This window comes from Arabidopsis lyrata (genome assembly GCF_000004255.2).
Source record: "Arabidopsis lyrata subsp. lyrata unplaced genomic scaffold ARALYscaffold_5, whole genome shotgun sequence".
In the NCBI taxonomy this organism is placed as follows: Eukaryota; Viridiplantae; Streptophyta; class Magnoliopsida; order Brassicales; family Brassicaceae; genus Arabidopsis; species Arabidopsis lyrata.
In genome coordinates this window covers 4,095,564-4,115,984 of record NW_003302551.1, presented here as the reverse complement: position 1 = coordinate 4,115,984, position 20,421 = coordinate 4,095,564, and the positions used below count along the sequence as shown (strand labels likewise).

Sequence of the window (20,421 nt, the reverse complement as noted above, 5' to 3'; positions counted from 1 at the left end):
ATGAAAGAGGTCTTGATAAACGTGTAAAATTATTTGCGTCATTAATGAGTTTGGCTATAACCATGATTACAAACAAGAGAAATAAAATTGACAGCTTTCTGCAGTCCGATTAATGATATCTTGATTAACGTATAAATCATATGTTGATTGATGAGTTTGGCTATAAAAATAATAACGAAAAAAGAGCAAAATTGACAGTTTTCTGCAAGCTCATGAAAAGCTCTTGATAAACGTAGAAAGTATTTATTGATGATGAGTTTGGCTATATCTATGATAACAAAAAATGAAAAACCAAAATTGACGGCTTTCCGCAGTGTGATGAAAGAGATCTTTGATAAACGTAGAAATCATTTGATTGATTGATGAGTTTTTGATAATTATGTTGAATCCGGATCTCAGTATTACCAATGAGATGTTTTGTTGGTAATTACTTTTTTCTTTTTTTTGTCGTCCACAATCAAAACTCTAAAATTTTCGACGGAACGTTAACTGATTCTGATGTTATAAACCGGGTATCAGGAATCCTGAAAATGACGAAGTACCTATCGTCACATGCAAAGAGAATGCTATAAAATGATGACGTTCGTTGTTTTCTTATTGTCTTGAAATTTTTTTTTATGTTTTTTTTTTATTATTAGCATCTTATTTTCTTACCATTTATAATATTCTTTTATCTCTCATGATTTTACCGTTTATACACGATAACTTACACCATTTGTATATATTATTATTATGGTTTTGATAATAGAATGATATATTTTTATCATTAAATTTCGATAGAATATATTTCAGTTTAACTGTTGAGATTTAATTTTTTTTTCTAAACTTAATTTATTAATTTTATGGATAAATTCTATATCGTTTAATCAATATCTGTTTCGCGTGGCTCGGGTAGAGAGCTCAATATGATTTTGGGTGACGAACATGTTAGTATTTTAATAACTTACCTTCTATACATGTTTTCGATATTAAATTGAATTGATTTTTTCTTTAACATTTCATTTGCAGTTCACCCAAATTCAAGCCGTTGTTCGTGATGAATTAATTGATAATTATTTTTCAAGATCGATAATCGATGAGTGGGTGAGCATTAAAAATTTTGATGTATCACGGGTTAACATCATCTTGAGACCAGTACCGCATAGATTCAAGATTGTGTTTCGTTCGGACACTTTAGTGCAAAGTATTAATATGTGCTCCAGTAGAACCTATTTCAATCTAACTGAGTTTGTGAGTATATTGAGTGGTATTGTTAACCCGAATATTTGCGTTGGTAAGCCTAATTTATGAATTTATTTGTGCTTTTGGAGTTTATTTGCGATTCATGTTCTGACTGTATTATTCATGTGTGTGTTTCATAGATGTTATTGGCAAAATTGTCAACGTGATAGAGTTGGTTTTTGTTCCTTCCGTGGAACATTCTCAAGGAGGATATTTTGAGCTGTACTTTGGTTTACGTGATACTGAGTAAGTCACTATTTTTTTAAAGATTTAAACCAGAATATAAAGTCTTATGACTTCTTCAAATCTTAAAATTAGGTGTATCCATCTAGAGTGTCGTTTGACGGGTGACCTTGCAGTCGAGTTCTATGACTTATGGAAGCGTCGTTCACGTAACACAATGATATGTATTATCAAGTTTGTGAAATTAGAGCTACCACAGGAACATAGGTGGAGATGTACCAACGTTACCGGATGTACGAGGATTATGTTGAATCCGGATCTCAGTATTACCGACGAGATGCTTTGTTGGTAAGTATTTTTTGTTTTTTTCCTGTTTAAAATCAAAACTTTAAAGTTAGCGACTGAACATTCACTATTTATGGTGTTCCAAATCGGATGTCAGGAATCCTGAAAACGACCAAGTACCTATCATCACACGCAAGGAGAATGCCATGGAGTGATGATGTTCGTTGATTTCTTATTTTCTTGGTGAATGGTTTTAAAAGATGATTTATTATTATTTTTTAGCATTTATAATATTATTGAATTTTTTAAATTTCATCATTTTCCATAATTTTATCACACTAAATCCTAAACAATTTACCATATTTTTCTTACACTACCAAGTAACACCTAAACAATCCCTTATTTCACATGATTTTACCATTTATACAGCATTCTTCCCGCGCATGCGCGCGGGCAATCACCTAGTATATATTAAAGAAGAAGTCGAAAGTGCTCACGTTCGCTCTCAGAATATGAGCAGTCGTTTTTGCCCCCACCCTTTAATGAGATTAGATTAGTGAAATTTTTATATTATTAATTCATAAAAAGTAAACGGAAATTAAAAAATGTTAATATACCATATACGTTTTGGTCGTCGTAGGTTCGGAAAAAAAATAAAAAAAAATCGGCCCATCATGTAGAAACCCTAATTTGTGTATTAATTAACAAAAACAAAAGCCCGTCTAAAATATACCGCCTTACTTGAAACCCTAAAACCATCTATTGTAATTTTCTATAAATATTATCGAAACCCTAACAAAATAGGTTTCATAATTGTCGGCTGCAAGCTCCATACATAATGGCGATGGCACCGCGGCGGAGATTATCTCAATTATAATAGTTTAGGTTCACGATGGATAGGACATCGGATTCACTACGTTTAGGTTAAAAGAGAAAAATATCTCCGCTACCATCGCCAAAGAAAATAGTGATGTCTATCTACGTTTATCATCGAAGACTTTTCCAGTAGTTTGACATGGCGATTGTCGATAAAGAAGAACCATCCCTGACGATGGTATCAAACTTTCTCCGGTTTTTTGGTTCATGTTGGTATAGTTCTGTCCGTCATACAGAGGAAAACTTGGTTTTGTCTCTGAATTTCAGCAAGAACAGAAACGAGATCGGATTTAAGGAGATGAGAAACGTTAAAATCAATGAATCGATCAGGTCAGACTAAGTTGGTTTGGAGACGCTTGAGCTCTTTGGCAGCGATTAGACCTTCTTTTCTCATTTCTTTCTTCCGTCTCCATATCGATAGGCTTTGGCTTAAAGCAGCTCTTGATTGGTACGTATGCGTCGAAACAACACTAATTTATCTGTTTCTTGAACCAATTTGGCTAAGAAGATAAAGAACGCAGCTTTGATGAATCAAATAGTAGTGTCTTCGAAGTTACACATATTTCTCTCAAGATATTTGTTTGCACTTACAATAAAGTGGGTTAAATTTTCATAGGTTGTAGAAGAAGGAAGCAACGGGAAACCCAAAAAAAAAGCTTCTTTGATTTCCTCTTATATTGGTTGCTTCTTTCCGGTGGTTTTGTCTATGGACATTAGTTTTTCTGTTTTCCTAGGTTTGTGTCGATCTCAAAATGCAGGATTGATAAACCTGAGTGTTCCTGTTTTTAATTAAAAAGGTATATGTTTTTGCAAATCTCTTTATTAGTGGAGTCGAGACATGTCATGTGATAGTATTAATTAGTTAGATGTATCTTATAATTGCTTAGAGTAAGCTTATTTTTTTTTGAGCTTTTAGGTATGAATAAATTGTAGGCTGAAGTTCTGCTAGGAACTCATTCAACGTGTATGTCAATTATGGTCAATTCCGTAAGGATTCGAAAAAACGTATGTTTTTACCATCCAATGATGTTGCTGTATTTAGTTTACAATCTTCCAAACAGACTTAATCATGGCTTCTTTTGAGAATATAATCTGTGAAGCTTGGACACAGAGAGTTCAATCAAGGTGAAATTTCTACAATTTATTATTAGTAAACTGCAGTAGAACCAATAATTATTTTTAAACGTTATGTCAATCAATCCGATTACTTTATGAATTTTGTCTAATATGATTTCATTCGAGTTTGTTTCCTATCTTTAATATAAATAAATATATTCTTTTATATATTATTATTTTCCTTTCATATTGGTTTAATTCTTAAACATTCGGTTTTTCGGGATAATTGGTTTTCCGCTCCAATGACCGTTCTTTTCGAACGGTAATGAAGAATGACTCCTAAGTTAACATTGCTATGGTTTCTCCCTCAAAAACTTGCAGTAGATGAGCCCATTCCTCTCATACGAAGATGCCTAGGCGATGATTGTTGTTCTTCTCTGGGATGTAAATGATATAGAACTATTGTAATGGAATGGATTTCATCAATCATCATTGTTTAAAAATATTTGGGTCTTTGTTACCTTCGTTATGAGAGTCTGCTTTTGTTAATCGTTGTTATGTTATAATTGAAAACTTTTGATTTTTCATATTTCTAATACATGTGTATGTAGAGAATATCAGTCCATATCAGCAAGATAGGAATTCTCTGGAAATGAAGTCGTAAGGTGGATAGAAAAATAAAGTCCATAATCTTATGTATTACAAAGGTATATTTTGCTTTCTTATCTTTGGAGAAATAGAGGTATGAGATTGAACAGTGTACTAATCAAAAATTTTATTTCATTGGCTTTGACTTCAGTTTGTAATCACGTTAATAAACATAGGGATTCAAAATTATGTTTCTTATATTACAAGGAATCGTTTGAATAATGGAAAATCAAGAACTCGATCATTAGTATGTCATTTGAATGATAAGCGATTATGAAGACTTTATGTTTTATTTCCTTTCATAATTAACAGTAGCATCGAATTCGCTAAGCTTCTAAATTAGAAGTTTTCATATTGTTTAGGTAGTTGTCAGCTGTGAGTTATAGGTTTAAGTGGTGCCAACATGCAGGTCTTGTGATCCTTGAAGCTAACTTGGTGGATATGAGGCCATGAGGGAGCTTTGTAAATAAAGCAATATGCGAGTTGAGGTCAAGGGTCAAGTTAAAGTTTATAGGGTTAGAGCATAGTGGTGTATGATGCTTATGTATTGGAAGTAAGTGACATGACCGAGTTGTAAATACCATGTGATTTGAATTCGTGTTCTATTCCCTCACTGAATATGAAGGGCATTCTTATGTGTATGTCAAGGAAGTAAGGGTAAAACTACCAAGAAAGACATATGAGCAAAATGTGTCACTTCAGATTTATGATGGATGTAGGGGTGGATAAGGTGAAGAGTTAAATATTAGTGTTTTAAAGTTTTTACCTAGATGGAGCTTTAGACATGGTTGAGGACACAGACCTAGATGGATCTTTAATAAACTTTAATTCTCTTTAGTTTTTGCTTGATTGGTTTCATTTGCCCAGTTTACGAAGGATTATCCTTCTTTGATGATCCTCTATTTCGTTGTAAATTTCTCATTCTCAATATCTATATTAATTTTCTTGTGAAAACTTATTTGGATTAGCTTTTCATTAATTAAAAACTACCCTTAATGAATCGATATAATGCAATTAAGGAGTCTACTTGTGCAAGTATTATAATTTTGTTAGGTTCAGAATTACGGTGATGATAAGTTTGGTTATAAAAGTATAATTTTTGATGGTCACGATTTGGTGAATATTGTAGTTGTCAAAGCTTCAAATGTATACAGAGGAGATGAGAGACAAGAGGAAAATCATAAGGGAGAAGATTCATAAGGTCAACCACTTTCACAAGAAGACATGTACCAATGTGTTAGTCTTATAGTGAAGAGTGTCATGTTTTTAATTTATTATTAAGTAATTCATGACTGTAATTCTTTCCATTGAATGAGTTCGACATGTTTACTACGACAACCAATTTATGACCTTACGATGGAAGAACAGATCAACCAAAGACGCCACAATCCACATGTAACCACCATGATCGATATTACTATAAACTTAATGAAATTAATATCGGGAGTGTTGTCATTCACAACAAACGAAGTCCTCAATGTATTGATAAGTTTGGAGGAAACCTTAGAAGTGGAATAGTTTCTCTCAATTTTATTCATTAGCCAATAGACTTATTTATACAAATATCATAACTTGATTAGCAAGTTCTTTACATATTTGATAATAGGAAATCTACCTATTTAATAATAAAAATATATTATACAAATGTTAACTTTCCTTTCAAGTCGATGTCGTATCCCCGAGATCTCCTAACACCCTCCCGCAAGCTCATACGTGGTAAAGACGTATGAGATTGGACAATCATCTTCACGGTCTTTATACCCACTATAGGGTCATCAATGGTGTTTATACCTCGCCAAAAGGTCATCAATTCGGTGGAAAATACTGTAGTAGTTGTGTATCTCCATCGTCTTATGTCACCATGTGAATTGAACGAACTCATCAATTGGTTCATGCTCATAATTCACAGCAACATCATATCATCACCTCCATCGGATCCGTATATATCCGTTGGAGTTCTTCATATTTATGGCTTCATCTTCACAAGAAAAAATCACTGTTTCCATAGCATCGTTGGAGTCGTCGTTGACAAAATCTCTTGAAAATATCATAACCATCTTCATCAACGTTGCGAATATCATGTGAGAACCATCTCATCATAGAACGAACCAATCAAGTTCATGTTCATATTCATGCAACGCCAAATTACGAAGTTATTAACGTCACCAACATCATAGTCTTCATTGACTTTTTCTTGTCACCAAATCTCTGTGAACGAGACAAAGTAACACCATCTTCTTCTTCATTTTTTTTTTTTTTCTTTTTTTTTTTCATAACAAATAAAATAAAAATAAAAGAAAAATCAATGAAGTGTGTTTGATTTTCCTAAACAAAGAAACGAAGATTAAAAACTTCTTCTTTTTTTTTCTTTTTTTTAAACGCGGAAGCTAACGTAAGAGAACTATAACCCACATGAATAGGATCAAGGCTCTGATACCATGATAAGTTTGGAGGAAACCTTAGAAGTGGAATAGTTTCTCTCAATTTTATTCATTAGCCAATAGACTTATTTATACAAATATCATAACTTGATTAGCAAGTTCTTTACATATTTGATAATAGGAAATCTACCTATTTAATAATAAAAATATATTATACAAATGTTAACTTTCCTTTCAAGTCGATGTCGTAATCCCCGAGATCTCCTAACATGTATTGTCATTCACAATGACACGGTCTTTGGACGAGTGCATGTTAAAGATTTCGATTTTTATTTTATTTTTTTTGTTTTCGAGATGTTTTTTGTCTTTACCTGTTTGAACTGTATATTTTCTATAGCACGTATGCCAACTGGATAATGTTTCACGATATATATCACCCTTTGCTTTGGTCAGTTACCTCATAAAACATGTAAACGAGCTAACGCTCAAACGAACAAATTTATAAATACATCAACGTATTCAAAAAAAAAATGCCGCCTTTGACGAGGATCGACGATCTTACCCCTTATGATAGAAATCGAGTCATTTGTGTCAAGGTTTTGTTTTTTTGGTTTGAGAATTTTGGGAGGCCCGACCAGAAGTTAGAGATGATTCTTGCGGATTTAGAGGTTAAACACTACTTTCACGTTCAGAATTTTGTTTTTATCGCGATTTGCCTTACAAACTTTATGTTTATCTTATTCTTATTATTTAGGAGACTAAGATTGAAGCTACTATTACCGGTGGTCCGTTTGATCATGATAATATAACTGGCTTGAGGGAATACACATGGTACTTTCTATCTAATTTTTTGGTTCTGTACTTGCCGGAGTTGATGAGTAACACGTCCAACATGTTCCGTATATGGTTCCATCGACCAACTAAAATGACCAGCACGTATGAGCGGTCACCAAGTAAGTGTATTGAGCCTGAAAGATTTAGCCGCATAAGGGGATGGATGATCCTGACCGAAATTCCGATTGGTACGTTTTTTGATTTCAAATTTTTTTTTGTTTGGTTCTAACAAAACAATGGGATAGCTAATAAATCGAATACTTTAAATCTAGATACGGTGGGATTTATCGTTTATATCGACCGCCTTATACGGATCCCTTATGTTTCTGGCCAATACGAAAGGGGTAGAGTATATGTAACTGTGTCTACTTCGTCTTAAAGAATCATAGGTGAGTTTATTTTTTAATTTGTATGCCAAAATTCATTTATTTATGACATTTGGTTCTGGTTTGAAAATTAATAGGGGATTGAGATTGAGATGTTGCGCGATAGGAGATTTAGCCAACTATTTTATGAGAGTATGGGTAAACCGAGAATATGGTCATTCGTACCTTCGTGATCCTGTATTTTGTGTTTTGAGGTTTTGGCATGTTGAAGAGTATAAAGGTATTGACTTATATATATTCATCGTATTTTCCAACAAACAAAATTTAAGCCGGTTATTATCTTATTTTCTCTCATCGGATTAAATATTTTACAGGAAAACCATGTCTCATGAATAGGGTTGGATGCTCTAGATTTTATCTTGACCCGGAGTTTGACGAACTTGAGGAGATCAAAGAACGGTAATATCAGTATTTCTAATCATATATTTGTTGCATATACGTAATTCATATGTTTAATGATCTGTTAAAATTTTATATATATAGTACACTCTCCACCGCTTATGCTTGGACCGCTACGAATTCAAGATGTTCCGATTTGGATAATTGAGTGATCATGGAATTTTCTACAAATATTATAAATGAGTCTTGTGTTGTTATGGGTTTTAAGGAATGTATAATTACTTATTTTTAGAGGCAGTATGCTTCATCTTTTGTAATATTATTGTCGAATTTTGAAATCTCATAACTAAATTTTTATCATCAAAATTTCAATGTTTCCCGTAGTTTTATGATCTTGAAGAGATCAAGAAACGGTAATATTCAGGGTTTATCATGATATATTAATTGGATGTTCGCATTTGTTTCGGATAATAACCTAGCAAGATTTATATACATATTACACTCTTGATGGCTTTTACTTGGGCTACAAAGAATGCAATATATTCAGAGTCGGATGATTGAATGGGTCATGGAGAAGTCTACAAAAATATTTGATTAGTTTGGTGTTCTTATGAGCTATAATTGATGGACAAATCATTTATAGTAGACACGTTATGTTTGATCATTTGTAATAACAAAATCGTATTTTAAAGTCAGTAAACTATTTTTGATCTTCATAATTTAAATTTTTTTTTGAAAAATCATCTTACCGCGTAAGGCGCGGGTAACTACCCTAGTACATATAGTTAAACATATTGTATACAGTTTTATCTTCACAATTGTACATTGCGATATTAACATTTTATTAAAAAAAAAAAGACATTGTGATATTGCGTTGTAAGCGGCTGAAAGAGATTCTTGTCGACTAATTTTTTTTTTCTTTTGCCTTTATGTCTAATGAATTTTTTTTTTAAATAAACAATAATTTTTGGAAAATAATAGGTGAATTGCACGCAAAATCTATGGTCGAAAATAAGGATGCTCACAAATGGTACATTGTCGAAGGTCTATGCTCAAAATATCCGGACTGCAATAAGCATTGCAAAGAAAACAAATTTCCATTAGGTGGAAAATGCCTCAAATTTGGTGTTAATATGATGTGTACTTGTATTTCTACATAATCTCGTTTATAATATTTCATGAGTATTACAATATTTTAAGTAAAAAAATGTTGCAAAATAAATTTTCAATAATAATATTATTTAATCAATATCAATTCTTATATAAAAAATTATGCTAATGCATTATGATTATAGTTCATATACAAATGTATAACTTAAATGAACATATTTTCATAACATAATTTGAATAAATTGATGAAGTTTAAAATCGCTCTCTCAGACTTTAAATCAAATAGTACAAACCAAAAAAAAAAAAAAAAATAACGGGTATGTAGTAAGAATCTACACCTATGTGGTATCTCTATACTATTAAAAGAGAAGTACAAATGAAAATGGGTCGGGTTAAAATCAGAAAATTGACCCGAAATTCTGAAATCGGATCTTTGAATTTTTTTTGGAATATAAATTCGAATTAATAATGAAAAATCGAAATAAAATCAAATTTTTATGGAAATCAAATAAAATCTGATTGTACTTATGGTAACTAATAATAAAAGCATATTCCGAACAATATTATATATTAATTACGTATAATAAATTTGTTCATACATTTTTGGGACTAATTTCATAACAATCAACGTTTTTGTCATTAATTTCGCTCATTTTAGCCAATTATCATTAATTGAAAGATATTTTATTTGCTTCTAAAGATTTCTAGAAAATTTATCACAAATAACCCATCTGTTTTATAAATTAAATTGATATTTTTATTTTGGTCGTGTAAATTAAATAGATATTTTTATTTTGGTCGTGTAAATTAAATAGATATGAAATCCATGTAACTAATTTTAATTTAATTAGATTAAATCGAAATTATGATATTTTCATACCTATAGCTTACCAAAGAAGTTTAATTCAATTTATAAAGATTTCTTGAATATGATTTTAGAATTATTCAACAAGATGATAAGTATTTATTAAATTTTGTGAATCATGAAAAATAATAATTAATTTTTAATCATTATACTTCATCTTTCAATCTCCCATCTAACAAATAAGATACATATTCTATTATTACTATGTCCAAACTTCATTTTGTTGTATGACTAAATAATATTTCCATTAGAACTGTCAAAGCGAGTTGATTCGTCATGTTAAGTCCGTTTTGCGATAGACAAAAAATATTTTGACTTGTAGTTAGTCGGTCCGCACGACCCGCGGGTAGCATATATGAAATACAAACCCGTCCCGCGAATGTATGCGGATTTGCGGGATTATCCATGGATTTTGTTTAAATAATTTTAAAGTAACCAAAATTTAAAATACTACTAAAATAAATAAATAAATCAAAATACTATTAAAAGTTTGTTTAAATTACCACATGTTGAATAAATTATAATTTTATCAATAAATACTAATATGCGGGCTGATCCGCCAACCCGCGGATGAAAACCGATTAAACCTATGACCCACTGCGAATTAATCCATGTGGCCCGCTTATTTGCGGGTTTAATATATTTTCCCAAATCTGCCCCATAGTGAGATGATGTGGGCTCGACCCGCGGTTTTTGACCTATTTTGACTGCTTTAATTCCCATGAATCGTCTAATTTTAGAATTTTAAAACACAAAATTCTATTTTGTAAATCATAATTAATACGATGGGTATATTTATAAACAATTTTACATTTTCTCTACAATTCGTTATTATGAATATTTATAAGTATACTACACGATTCGTTCTACTAAAAAACACACACAATATTAAACGTAACGTATGTAAACCAATATTCTCCCACGGTGGACCGCGGGTCCGATCCTAGTAAAGTTTAAGATAATACAAACAACAGCATTATAACCCAGAGCTTAACTTCCCAAAATTAATCACATAGTGTAGATATAATGACTAACCAGTTTGTTAAACTTCTCGAAATGGATCGAAGAGAAGAAGCCGGAGGAGAAGCGGAGGGAGCAAAGGCAGGATCAGGATATGCAAAGACATCGTCGGTTTCTGGTTCGGGAAGTGTTGAAGAAGAAGGGATGGTTTGAGTTAGGCCTGGGCATTCGGATTTCAAATCGGATTCGGATCGGATATATTCGGATTCGGATAATTCGGGTATGAGAGTTTATTATCCGTTCGGATTTTATGATTTTTCGGTTCAGTTTCGGTTCGGATATATTCGGATTCGGATAATTTGGGTAGGAGAATTTATTATCCGTTCGGATTTTATGAGTCATCGGTTCGGTTTCGGTTCGGATAGGTGTCGGATTCGGATCGGTTTTTGGGAAAAAAAAACTTAAAAATAGTTCAATGTTAATAAAAATTGGTTTAATCTTACTAAAATTTGGTTAAATTTTGCAAAAATATGTATAATTTTAACAAATATAACTAAAATTTTTCCGAAATCTAGGATATTTAGGATATTTTTGTTATTTGCTATAAAATTACAACTAAATATAACTAATATTTTTGGATATATAATTTTTATTTCCGGTTTTCGGATATCCTTTCGGTTTTCGGTTCGGATCGGGTTCGGTTCGGGTAATTTGGATAGGAGAATTCATTATCCGTTCGGATTTTGTGACTATTCGGTTCGGATTCGGTTCCGGATTTTTCGGATCGGTTTCGGATCGGTTTTCGGATTTCGGGTTTTTTGCCCATGCCTAGTTTGAGTACTAGAGGAGAGATGGGATCGAATCTACACAGACGAAATGGAGAGGTAAAGTCGGGAAGGAAGAATCGGCGGAGGTTTCTAGGTTTTCTCGCGAGAGATGAGAGAAGAATAGATTAAATGATTTTTTTTTCTCAACCAATCAAATGCTGCCATGTCACCCGATACTCAGTATCAAAGGTACGGATCATGCCCAAATACATGTTTTGGTCCATTAAAAAATGATTTTTGGGCTACTATACTCAACAAAACTCACCTATGTACATGGTCTAAGGCTTTGTAGACCTTGCCAAAAATGAATAAAAAACAAGGCAACAAATTTTATGAAATCACAACCGGAAATTCGAGTTTAATCTCTCCAAGATTGGCGTTTGCAATTCGTATGTTTCATTTTGAAAGGGGAGATAGTGTTAATTCGTATATTCTGCGGACCATATCTTCAATCTCTCCCCTAATACAAATTAGCTCTATATGTCCGCTACACGGGTGAGTCTCGATTTGGACACAAAACTGCTCCCAACCCGCAGTGCCATTTTGGCTTATTAATTTAACTCTGTTTGTGCTAATGGATCAATCACAACTCTAGTTATCGTTTCATGTGAAGCACCTATATGTCTTCTAACTTCATCTACGAGTGTGATTGTCTCATTTAGGCATTTCAACAAACATGTTATGTGCATCAACCAAAAGCTCACGTCAATGGCAAAATCAGCTTATGGGAAACCAAATGTGATTCAAATTACAACAATTCCAGACGCAAACTATACTAAACAACACAAAAGATCCCGAAATTTCCAGAAAAGAGAAGAACTTTTATTATAAAACCTTAAGCAATGGAGACTTTAGCACCAGCTTCTTCAAGAGTCTTCTTAGCTTCTTCAGCTTCATCTTTAGTCACACCTTCTTTAAACTTCTTGGGCAATCCTTCAATTAGCTCCTTCGCTTCCTTCAACGCCAAGCTAGTCAAAGCCCTAACAGCTTTAATCACTGCAATACGAGAACTACTCGGAACTTCATTGATAACCACATCGAACTCGGTCTGTTCTTCAACTACAGCCGCCGCGCCACCGTCGGCCGGAGCTGCTACAGCTGCAGCAGCAGGAGCTAAAGAGAGTGGGGAGACACCGAACTTGTCTTGGAGATAGTCGACGAGGATACGAGCTTCTTCGAGGGTAAGGGAGGAGATTTCGGATCCGATTTTCTCGATTTTCTCAGGAGCTTCGACGGCGGCGATAGGACGGAGATGGGTTGCACGGTGGGTCAATGTGGAAGATGAAGCACCACCAAAGCGAGAGGGGAATTCGATTGTGGTGGTTCGAGAAGGGAAGTGGTTGGTGGAAGCGAGAGTAGGATAAGATGAGGAACGGATTGTGGTTGCGATTGAGAGAGTCGTCGACGCCATTGTTTCACTCTTTGGCTTTTCTCTGGATTTTGCTTTCTGTGTTTTTCGCTCTCTCTGTGTGTTTGATTGGGATTGTAGGAGGAAGATGAAAGATGAGAGGATAGAAAAATGATGGATAAGGGGTATTTTCGGGAATAAAATAATGCGTACGTTTGCTATCATGCACATATATACACATAAATGAGGTTGTATCGTTTGTATGTTTACGAAAATACCCTTGACGTCGAGAAGTTGAAGAAATAAAAAGGGGCGTTCCGAGAATCGAACTCGGGACCTCTCGCACCCAAAGCGAGAATCATACCACTAGACCAAACGCCCATGTTGCTGTAAACTTACTTTTTAAAAATATTAACAGGGAGTAAGTTTTGTCCATAACATGTAAATTTCTCCATAACAGTATAACACCATGTCATTTTTTTTTTTTTTTCGTCTGAATGATTCATATGATAAAAGAACACAAAGTTCACAATTACAAAAGGGACCGAGGGCAATCAAACTACAAAAACTCATTACAATTAAGTAAAGCATTTATCAAATTCAAACACATTCTGAAGCCAAAAAGGGTAGTCTTGAGCTACATATGATTGCGATCGGTCCTCCATTGTGACACTCTTTGCTATTAGGAAAGCACCTTGATTAGCTTTGCGGTCCTCTAAAGCAATTTTCCAAAAAGGGCTGTAGGAAAGGGCGAGAATGAGAGCTTCGGATTGAGCTTTGAAGCTAGGCCATGCCGCAGGTCTAGAAATAGCACCTAAAATCAACTTGGACTCCACATCAAAAACAACACGAGGCACATGTAAGCTTTTCATACTCTCCATAGCCCATAGACAACCTTGTAAGTCAGCCTCATCTTTAGACAAAGATTGCCCAAAGGAATGTCTGCTATGGAGGACGACATTACCAAAAGAGTTTCGAAGAACCCAAGCCACACCACACAAACCTTGAATTTTGTCCCAAACAGCACTTACATTACACTTTAGCCACGGTTTTGCAGGAGGGCGCCAATTGGCAGATTGAGAAAGCACAATAGATGAAGAACTGTTCTCATGCAAGGCGTCAAACTCCTGGGCTAGAAACCATTCATCAGAGTCCTCTTTAATCTTCTCCATCAAGTTAGAAATTGAGAAAACCTTACTTTCAAAGACCATATTGTTTCTGGTTTTCCAGAGAAGCAAAAAAATCCAGGGAAGAGACCTTCTGGTTTGAAGTTGAAGCCGATTTTCTTTGGCCAGCGAGAGAACTAAGTGCATATTCTGGTAAATGGAAGACTGATCAAACCCGTCTTCAGGAAAAGGGAAACCTGATAATGCCCAAACTTGTCTAGCCAACGGACAGGCAAACAGGATATGGTTAGTAGACTCACCTTCAGCTCCGCAAATCTGACATCTCAGGTCCACTTTCATACCTCTGGAGATAAGAGAATCTGCCACCGGGACTGTGCCACTAACAACCTTCCAAATGAAAATCTTGATTTTGGAAGGAGTTAATAATTTCCAGATTTGATCCTTCAGACCGTTTAAAGAGGGCAGCTGGGAGGCAAAACTGATCTCCTCTTTCTTGTACTCCTGACAAGCCAACCAATAACCAGATCTAACACTATAATCCCCACTTTTGTTGTGTTTCCAGCTGAAAAAATCTGGGGAAGAAGTAACAGGTTTAATTTTGAGAATGATTTCAACATCTCTAGGAAAGAAATGCTCATCCAACAAACCCGGATCCCATGTTCTTGTCTCCTGGTCAATGAGATCCTTAACAGAGAGCTCCAGGTCCACAAGGATATTTTTCATAAGAGGAGCGTGCATCCGGATGTCATCAAGCCATAAGGTAGTCCAAACCTTCAAAGAAGCTCCATCACCAATCATTTGTTTCAGACCCAACTGCAGAAGTTCACGGCCATACAAGAGACTTCTCCAAGCAAAAGATGGTCTATTCCCAGCGACAGCATGAAGGAGAGAAGTTTCCTGAAAATATTTGCTCTTTAAGAATCTGGAAAATAGACAGTTAGGAGCCTGCAAACATCTCCATGCTTGCTTGGCCAATAAAGCTTGGTTAAAAAGAGCAAGATCTTTAAAACCAAGACCACCTTGCTCCTTAGTCAAACACATTCTGTCCCATGCAATCCAATGTATCTTTCTCTGATTCTCTAAAGAACTCCACCAAAAAGCAGACATAGCGCTAGAAAGAGATTCACATGTACCTTTTGGAAGCCTAAAACAAGACATGGCATAAACAGGCATAGCCATTGCCACTGTCTTGAGAAGAATTTCTTTTCCACCAAGAGAAAGAGTCTTTGCAAACCAGCCTGAAAGCCTATTTTTTAGCTTCTCATGAATGTAATCAAGCATGTCTTTTTTAGATCCGCTAAAACATTCAGGCAACCCAAGGTAGGAACCAGCACCACCTTCAGAATTAATCCCAAGAGCTGTTTTGACCCGCGCTTTTACATCCTCAGAAATCTTGGTACCAAAAGTGACAGAAGACTTGTCCTTGTTAATGTACTATCCCGTCGCTTTACCATATATTTCAAGAATATTATGAATAACAGCAACTTGAGCCTCAACCGCCTTGCAAACAAATAAAGTATCATCTGCAAATAAAAGATGATGGATCGATGGACCATCATCAGAAAACCGCATACCATTGATAAGACCTTGTTGCTCTGCTCTGTTCAGCAAATGAGTTAATTCCTCCGTGCAAAGCACAAACAAGAAAGGGGAAAGAGGATCTCCCTGGCGAAGACCACGTTGAGGGACAACAAGACCATGAGGTTGTCCATTAATCAACACCGTGTAAGAGACACTGGAGACACAAACCATCACCATCTCAACCCATCTAATATCAAAACCCAAGGCCAATAGGAGAGAGCGCAGGTAAACACCATGTCATTTATTTATGTGAAAATCTGTTTTATTCAATATATTGCTATTGTCGTCATAAATAATATCTCTATTTTGATATATTATACTTCCACATGAAAATTAACATGTTGACGTTATAAACAAAATCACATTCTCTAAAGAATTAAAAAGGTGATAAAATCGTCCAAAATTCTTTGTTATCTTCTCATTATTGCTATTTTTCTAATTTTATGTTATAGTTATTGCCTAATTAACTATTACATTAATCACAAGATAATCAACAATATATATCCCTAAACAATAACAAGTAGCAAAGGACTTCAAAGGCTTTGAATCAAAGTTTGTAGTGGAAACATTTATGCATTTTAAAAGAAGCATATAATAATCGTATACCAATGTAATCACATTGAGTAGTTTTGGACTCTCCACTTCTATATTTTCCCACCAATGCTACAAACAACAGCAAGTTTCCATTTCCAATGAATTCAACCCCTGTTTTAAAAGCACTTGAAGAGGGTTTTCACCATCTACGGCGTCTCCTCCCGTACCAAAACGCGAACGCAGCCACAGATGCAGCCACAACGACTCCAGTAGCCGCGTGCCATACATACAAAGGCTTCTTTATCATGACCACACTTGCAGATTGCCTCACCATCTCAGCGCTCGGAATATCCTTAACTTCAGGAACTTTCTGCTGACTCACAACGGTGTGAGCAAACCTGAGTCCTTCTCTTTCCAATTCTTCCAAATCAATAGTCACAGCTGGTTTCAATTGTGTCGCCTTTGAGATAGTTTCATATTCTTCTTTAGTTCCTCCTTCAAGAAAAGATCCAACAAGGTGACCCTTTTTAACCCAATACGCTCCAAATGATTTCCCGTCTTCATACTCTCCAAAGTGCACAACATCACCTGTAGGGTCTCCATAGAATTGCCATGAGAAGGCGAAGACCCTTGAGTAGAAGAACGGTAAGTAGTCAAATTCTCCGGTCTTTATTGGATCCATGATGGCTGAAACTGCATGTCGCGCAGATTTCCTAGCCGAGTCCACGTGCTCAAGCCTCCTCATTTCGCCAAATAGTTTCACTGGAAATGTAGCTACATCGCCTATTGCATACACCGAGCTGTCACTTGACTGCATTCTGCTGTTCACTTTTATCCCTCCTTTCTCTATTGTTAACTGTCCTTCAAACAAGCTTGTGTTTGGTCGTATCCCGATTCCAACCACAACCAAGTCTGCTGATAAGTGGCTCCCGTCTTTGAGATTAACCGCAGTGACCTGTAAATCGAAAACCAAAAAAGGCTCATCATATCAATAAACAAATACGCTGAACAAGGCTCAAGATTTCATAGTTTCATTACTGGACCAGAAGTATCTGTGGTTCTACTGATTCTTGCCATCCTTAGTTCTATACATAGATGCAACGTACCAGACATTTTTCGAGTTGAATCTCAAGCTAAAAGAAAAGATCTTACCTTTTTGTTCGAGTCAAACTCAAATGATGTCAAAACCGTTCCTTTTACGAATTTTACGCCTTTAGCCCTGTAGTAGTCTTCATACAAACTTGCAATCTTGGGCGTAAAGAGACGTGCCACTGTCATAAGAAACTAAAAAGGTCAAGCTAAATACACAAGCTTTCTCTCATACACGTAAGTTTAGTAATAATCGAGAATACTTACTGCAGTGAGCCTCTGGGAAAACCATTGTCACATTGATTTTGTTGATCACTAAAGATGCAGCACACTCCATGCCGATGTAGCCACCACCAATAACAACAGCATTCCCATTGGAGCTTGATTGAATCACAGTGGCAAGCCTATTTGCATCGGCCAGATCTCGTAAGTAACAAACATTTTCAGCATCTGAGCCTTCCACCCCAAATTCTTCGAGCTTCAACGGCTATTTGCACGAGCCAAATGTGAGAAGAATAAGACCACAACTTTAGCAGTTTAATGTTCTAACTTATAAAATAGCACAAGTTCATTTAACAATTTTCAGGAGTGAGCAGATTTGCCTACATCAATGTTCACAACATCTACTAGACATTCCACTATTACACAGTCAATTAAGATGTTAATAGTGATAAGTAATAACAGATTGCAAAATCCTAAAGACGATAATATGTTGTTTATGTTTATCGTTTATGTTAATGGTCACCGGAGCACACTCTTACTTTGGATAAACGAAAACATAAATATTAATGTGCAATCCATACCCGAGCACCTGTTGCAATGATCAAGAATTTGTAACTTATAGTCTCCCCTGTGCTGGATAAAAGAGTCTTCCTCCTCACATCAACAGACTTAACACGAGTTCCAAGGACCAATTCAATTCCTGACAAAAGTATTTCACAAAATTATCAGAAACGAACCCTGCAGCCATCCCCAAGTAAAATAGTACTTTCTTTTATCAAAAGTGCATATGTAATTACCATGATCCTTGTACCATTTCGGGGTAAGCTTCTCATCATTAGCTCCAACACAAGTGTGGAAAGAAGGAAGCCGTGCAGGAGCTGCATATAAGAACGTCAGTAACCCTTACAGAGCCTAACGAGTGAACTATATAACCAAGAGAACTGTCTATGCATCTTAGCTTTCCCTAACTCCAAACCCGCAAGCTACCGGGGTTTCTCTTACCTTCTGGCAGCAGAAAACCTTTGCTTAAGGCAGGCCTCTCATACGGTGCAACCTAGACAAAAAAAAGAAAGCAGAATTGAATAAATCTTGAGCAAAACCCTAATCTTTAACGAAATTCACACTTAATTACGTATAGTAATTCCTAATCGTATGAGACTTTCTAATTAAAGTATCAGAGAGCTTTAGCAAACAAACCTAATCAATTTCAATCTAATAATCATCAAACAACAAAATCCAAATCTTCAAATCAACAACACTAACAATCCCAAAACTACTAATAGTAAAATCACCTAACAGAGTCACTCAAAATCAGAGTGAAAAATTGAAACGATTTAACGATGATTTCGTTATCAAACAATAAAAATTGAATCGATTCATGAGAGATTTGGGAAGCTTACGGGTTCTTCGGAAATGATACAGAGTTCGCCATCGGAGACACCTCTACGAGTGAATTCGAGAGCAGCATAACCAGCAGCAACACCTCCTCCGAGAATTACATACACGAAAGCTCTTCCCATGGTTCGTTCTTCTTCTTCTTCTTCCTTTTTTACTTTCTCGAGAAAATCCTTAACATTTTTTTTAGTGAATGGATTTTATTTTTTTATTTTCCCGAGAAAATTATGATTTTTTGAGGCACAGAAAATAGAAAATTCTGTTATCGGATCGATTCCAGTTTTCCACCACCAGTGAATGATGATGATATTCGACGATTTTTATTTTGAATTTACGATTTTACCCTTATTTGACTTCTGTAATAACAAACGGTGAAGATTAGCGTTGGATAGAGACTACACTAGATCTAGATCGTCCATTTCTGGACTTATTATGATAGAGTGTGGGACCAGTTTAACTCTTTGCTTGCACGACTTGCTTGGCCCATCATCATTGGTAAAATTATTAGTCCCTCTATGAAAAAAGATTGATTTCTTCAAGTTTTATTTACTTATTTATTTTTTAATCAACAACTTGTTTGGATTAGCTTATAAAAGCCAATTTTAAGGGGTATTGTTTACATATATAATTAGATGCGGTTGAGAACGAACATTGCGTGCTAAATTATCCGTTTTAGAATTTGCATGTCGAGAAATCAAAAATAAAAGAGAAAAAATCAAACACATTCTTGTCGCTCTGAATAGCCTCTAGATAGATAGAAAAAGCTGACCACTCCGCCGGAGAAGACACCATCTTCACCAGGTATGAGCAATCTGTAGAGAAACTTACTTCGCATTTGTCTTGGCCAATCATATATCTCATGGCCCAAACTAATGCCTCCATTTTTGAGTGTAAACATGTGAGACTTCGTCGAAGTTTGGCAGCGCCCATAGTTGGTTCATCCTCACCTTGTAGTGTACAAAACCATTCTAAACTCGAGTAGTTGTCACTCTCTTTCCAAGAATCGTCAATGAAACATCGATAACCTATATAGTGTTTGTAAACTCTGACTAAGCTGACTCACGGGGCGGTGCGTCATTTACCATCTTCAGTTGAGCTAAGGTCCAAGCATTTGCTTCATTATCCGCTAATTTCATAATATTTCTGGGATCTCT

General features: G+C 35.2%; 3 protein-coding genes, 1 long non-coding RNA gene and 1 other non-coding gene across 5 annotated transcripts in view; 2 read left to right on the top strand and 3 right to left on the bottom strand.

Moving 5' to 3' along the window:
• The window catches only part of LOC9311473 (putative defensin-like protein 29), a 26,443-nt gene extending 16,985 nt beyond the window's left edge, over positions 1–9,458 (top strand). The window contains exon 2 of the mRNA XM_002877027.2: positions 9,191–9,458. Coding sequence (XP_002877073.2) covers positions 9,191–9,369 — 179 coding nt within the window. The 3' untranslated portion in view covers positions 9,370–9,458. The remainder of the gene's footprint in view (positions 1–9,190) is intronic.
• Positions 2,222–5,198, top strand: LOC110228693. The gene is made up of 3 exons (XR_002332160.1): positions 2,222–3,690; positions 4,003–4,328; positions 4,679–5,198. It is a non-coding gene; the product is annotated as an uncharacterized LOC110228693 (long non-coding RNA).
• A 3,218-nt stretch (positions 9,459–12,676) lies between the features above and the next one.
• On the bottom strand, positions 12,677–13,466 carry LOC9311472 (50S ribosomal protein L12-1, chloroplastic). The gene has a single exon (XM_002875358.2). The coding sequence runs from the start codon at positions 13,380–13,382 to the stop codon at positions 12,807–12,809; it is 576 nt and encodes a 191-aa protein (XP_002875404.2). The 5' UTR covers positions 13,383–13,466; the 3' UTR covers positions 12,677–12,806.
• Positions 13,467–13,628: 162 nt separating this feature from the next.
• TRNAP-UGG lies at positions 13,629–13,700 on the bottom strand. Its single transcript has one exon. It is a non-coding gene; the product is annotated as a tRNA-Pro (tRNA).
• Positions 13,701–16,548: 2,848 nt separating this feature from the next.
• Positions 16,549–19,644, bottom strand: LOC9311471 (monodehydroascorbate reductase 4, peroxisomal). The gene is made up of 7 exons (XM_002875357.2): positions 19,273–19,644; positions 18,875–18,926; positions 18,670–18,750; positions 18,454–18,572; positions 17,918–18,137; positions 17,714–17,832; positions 16,549–17,516 (listed from the first exon to the last, which is right to left on the bottom strand). Exons 1-7 carry the CDS (start codon positions 19,390–19,392, stop codon positions 16,761–16,763), a joined length of 1,467 nt encoding a protein of 488 aa, XP_002875403.1. The 5' UTR covers positions 19,393–19,644; the 3' UTR covers positions 16,549–16,760.
• Between the last annotated feature and the right edge of the window lie 777 nt (positions 19,645–20,421).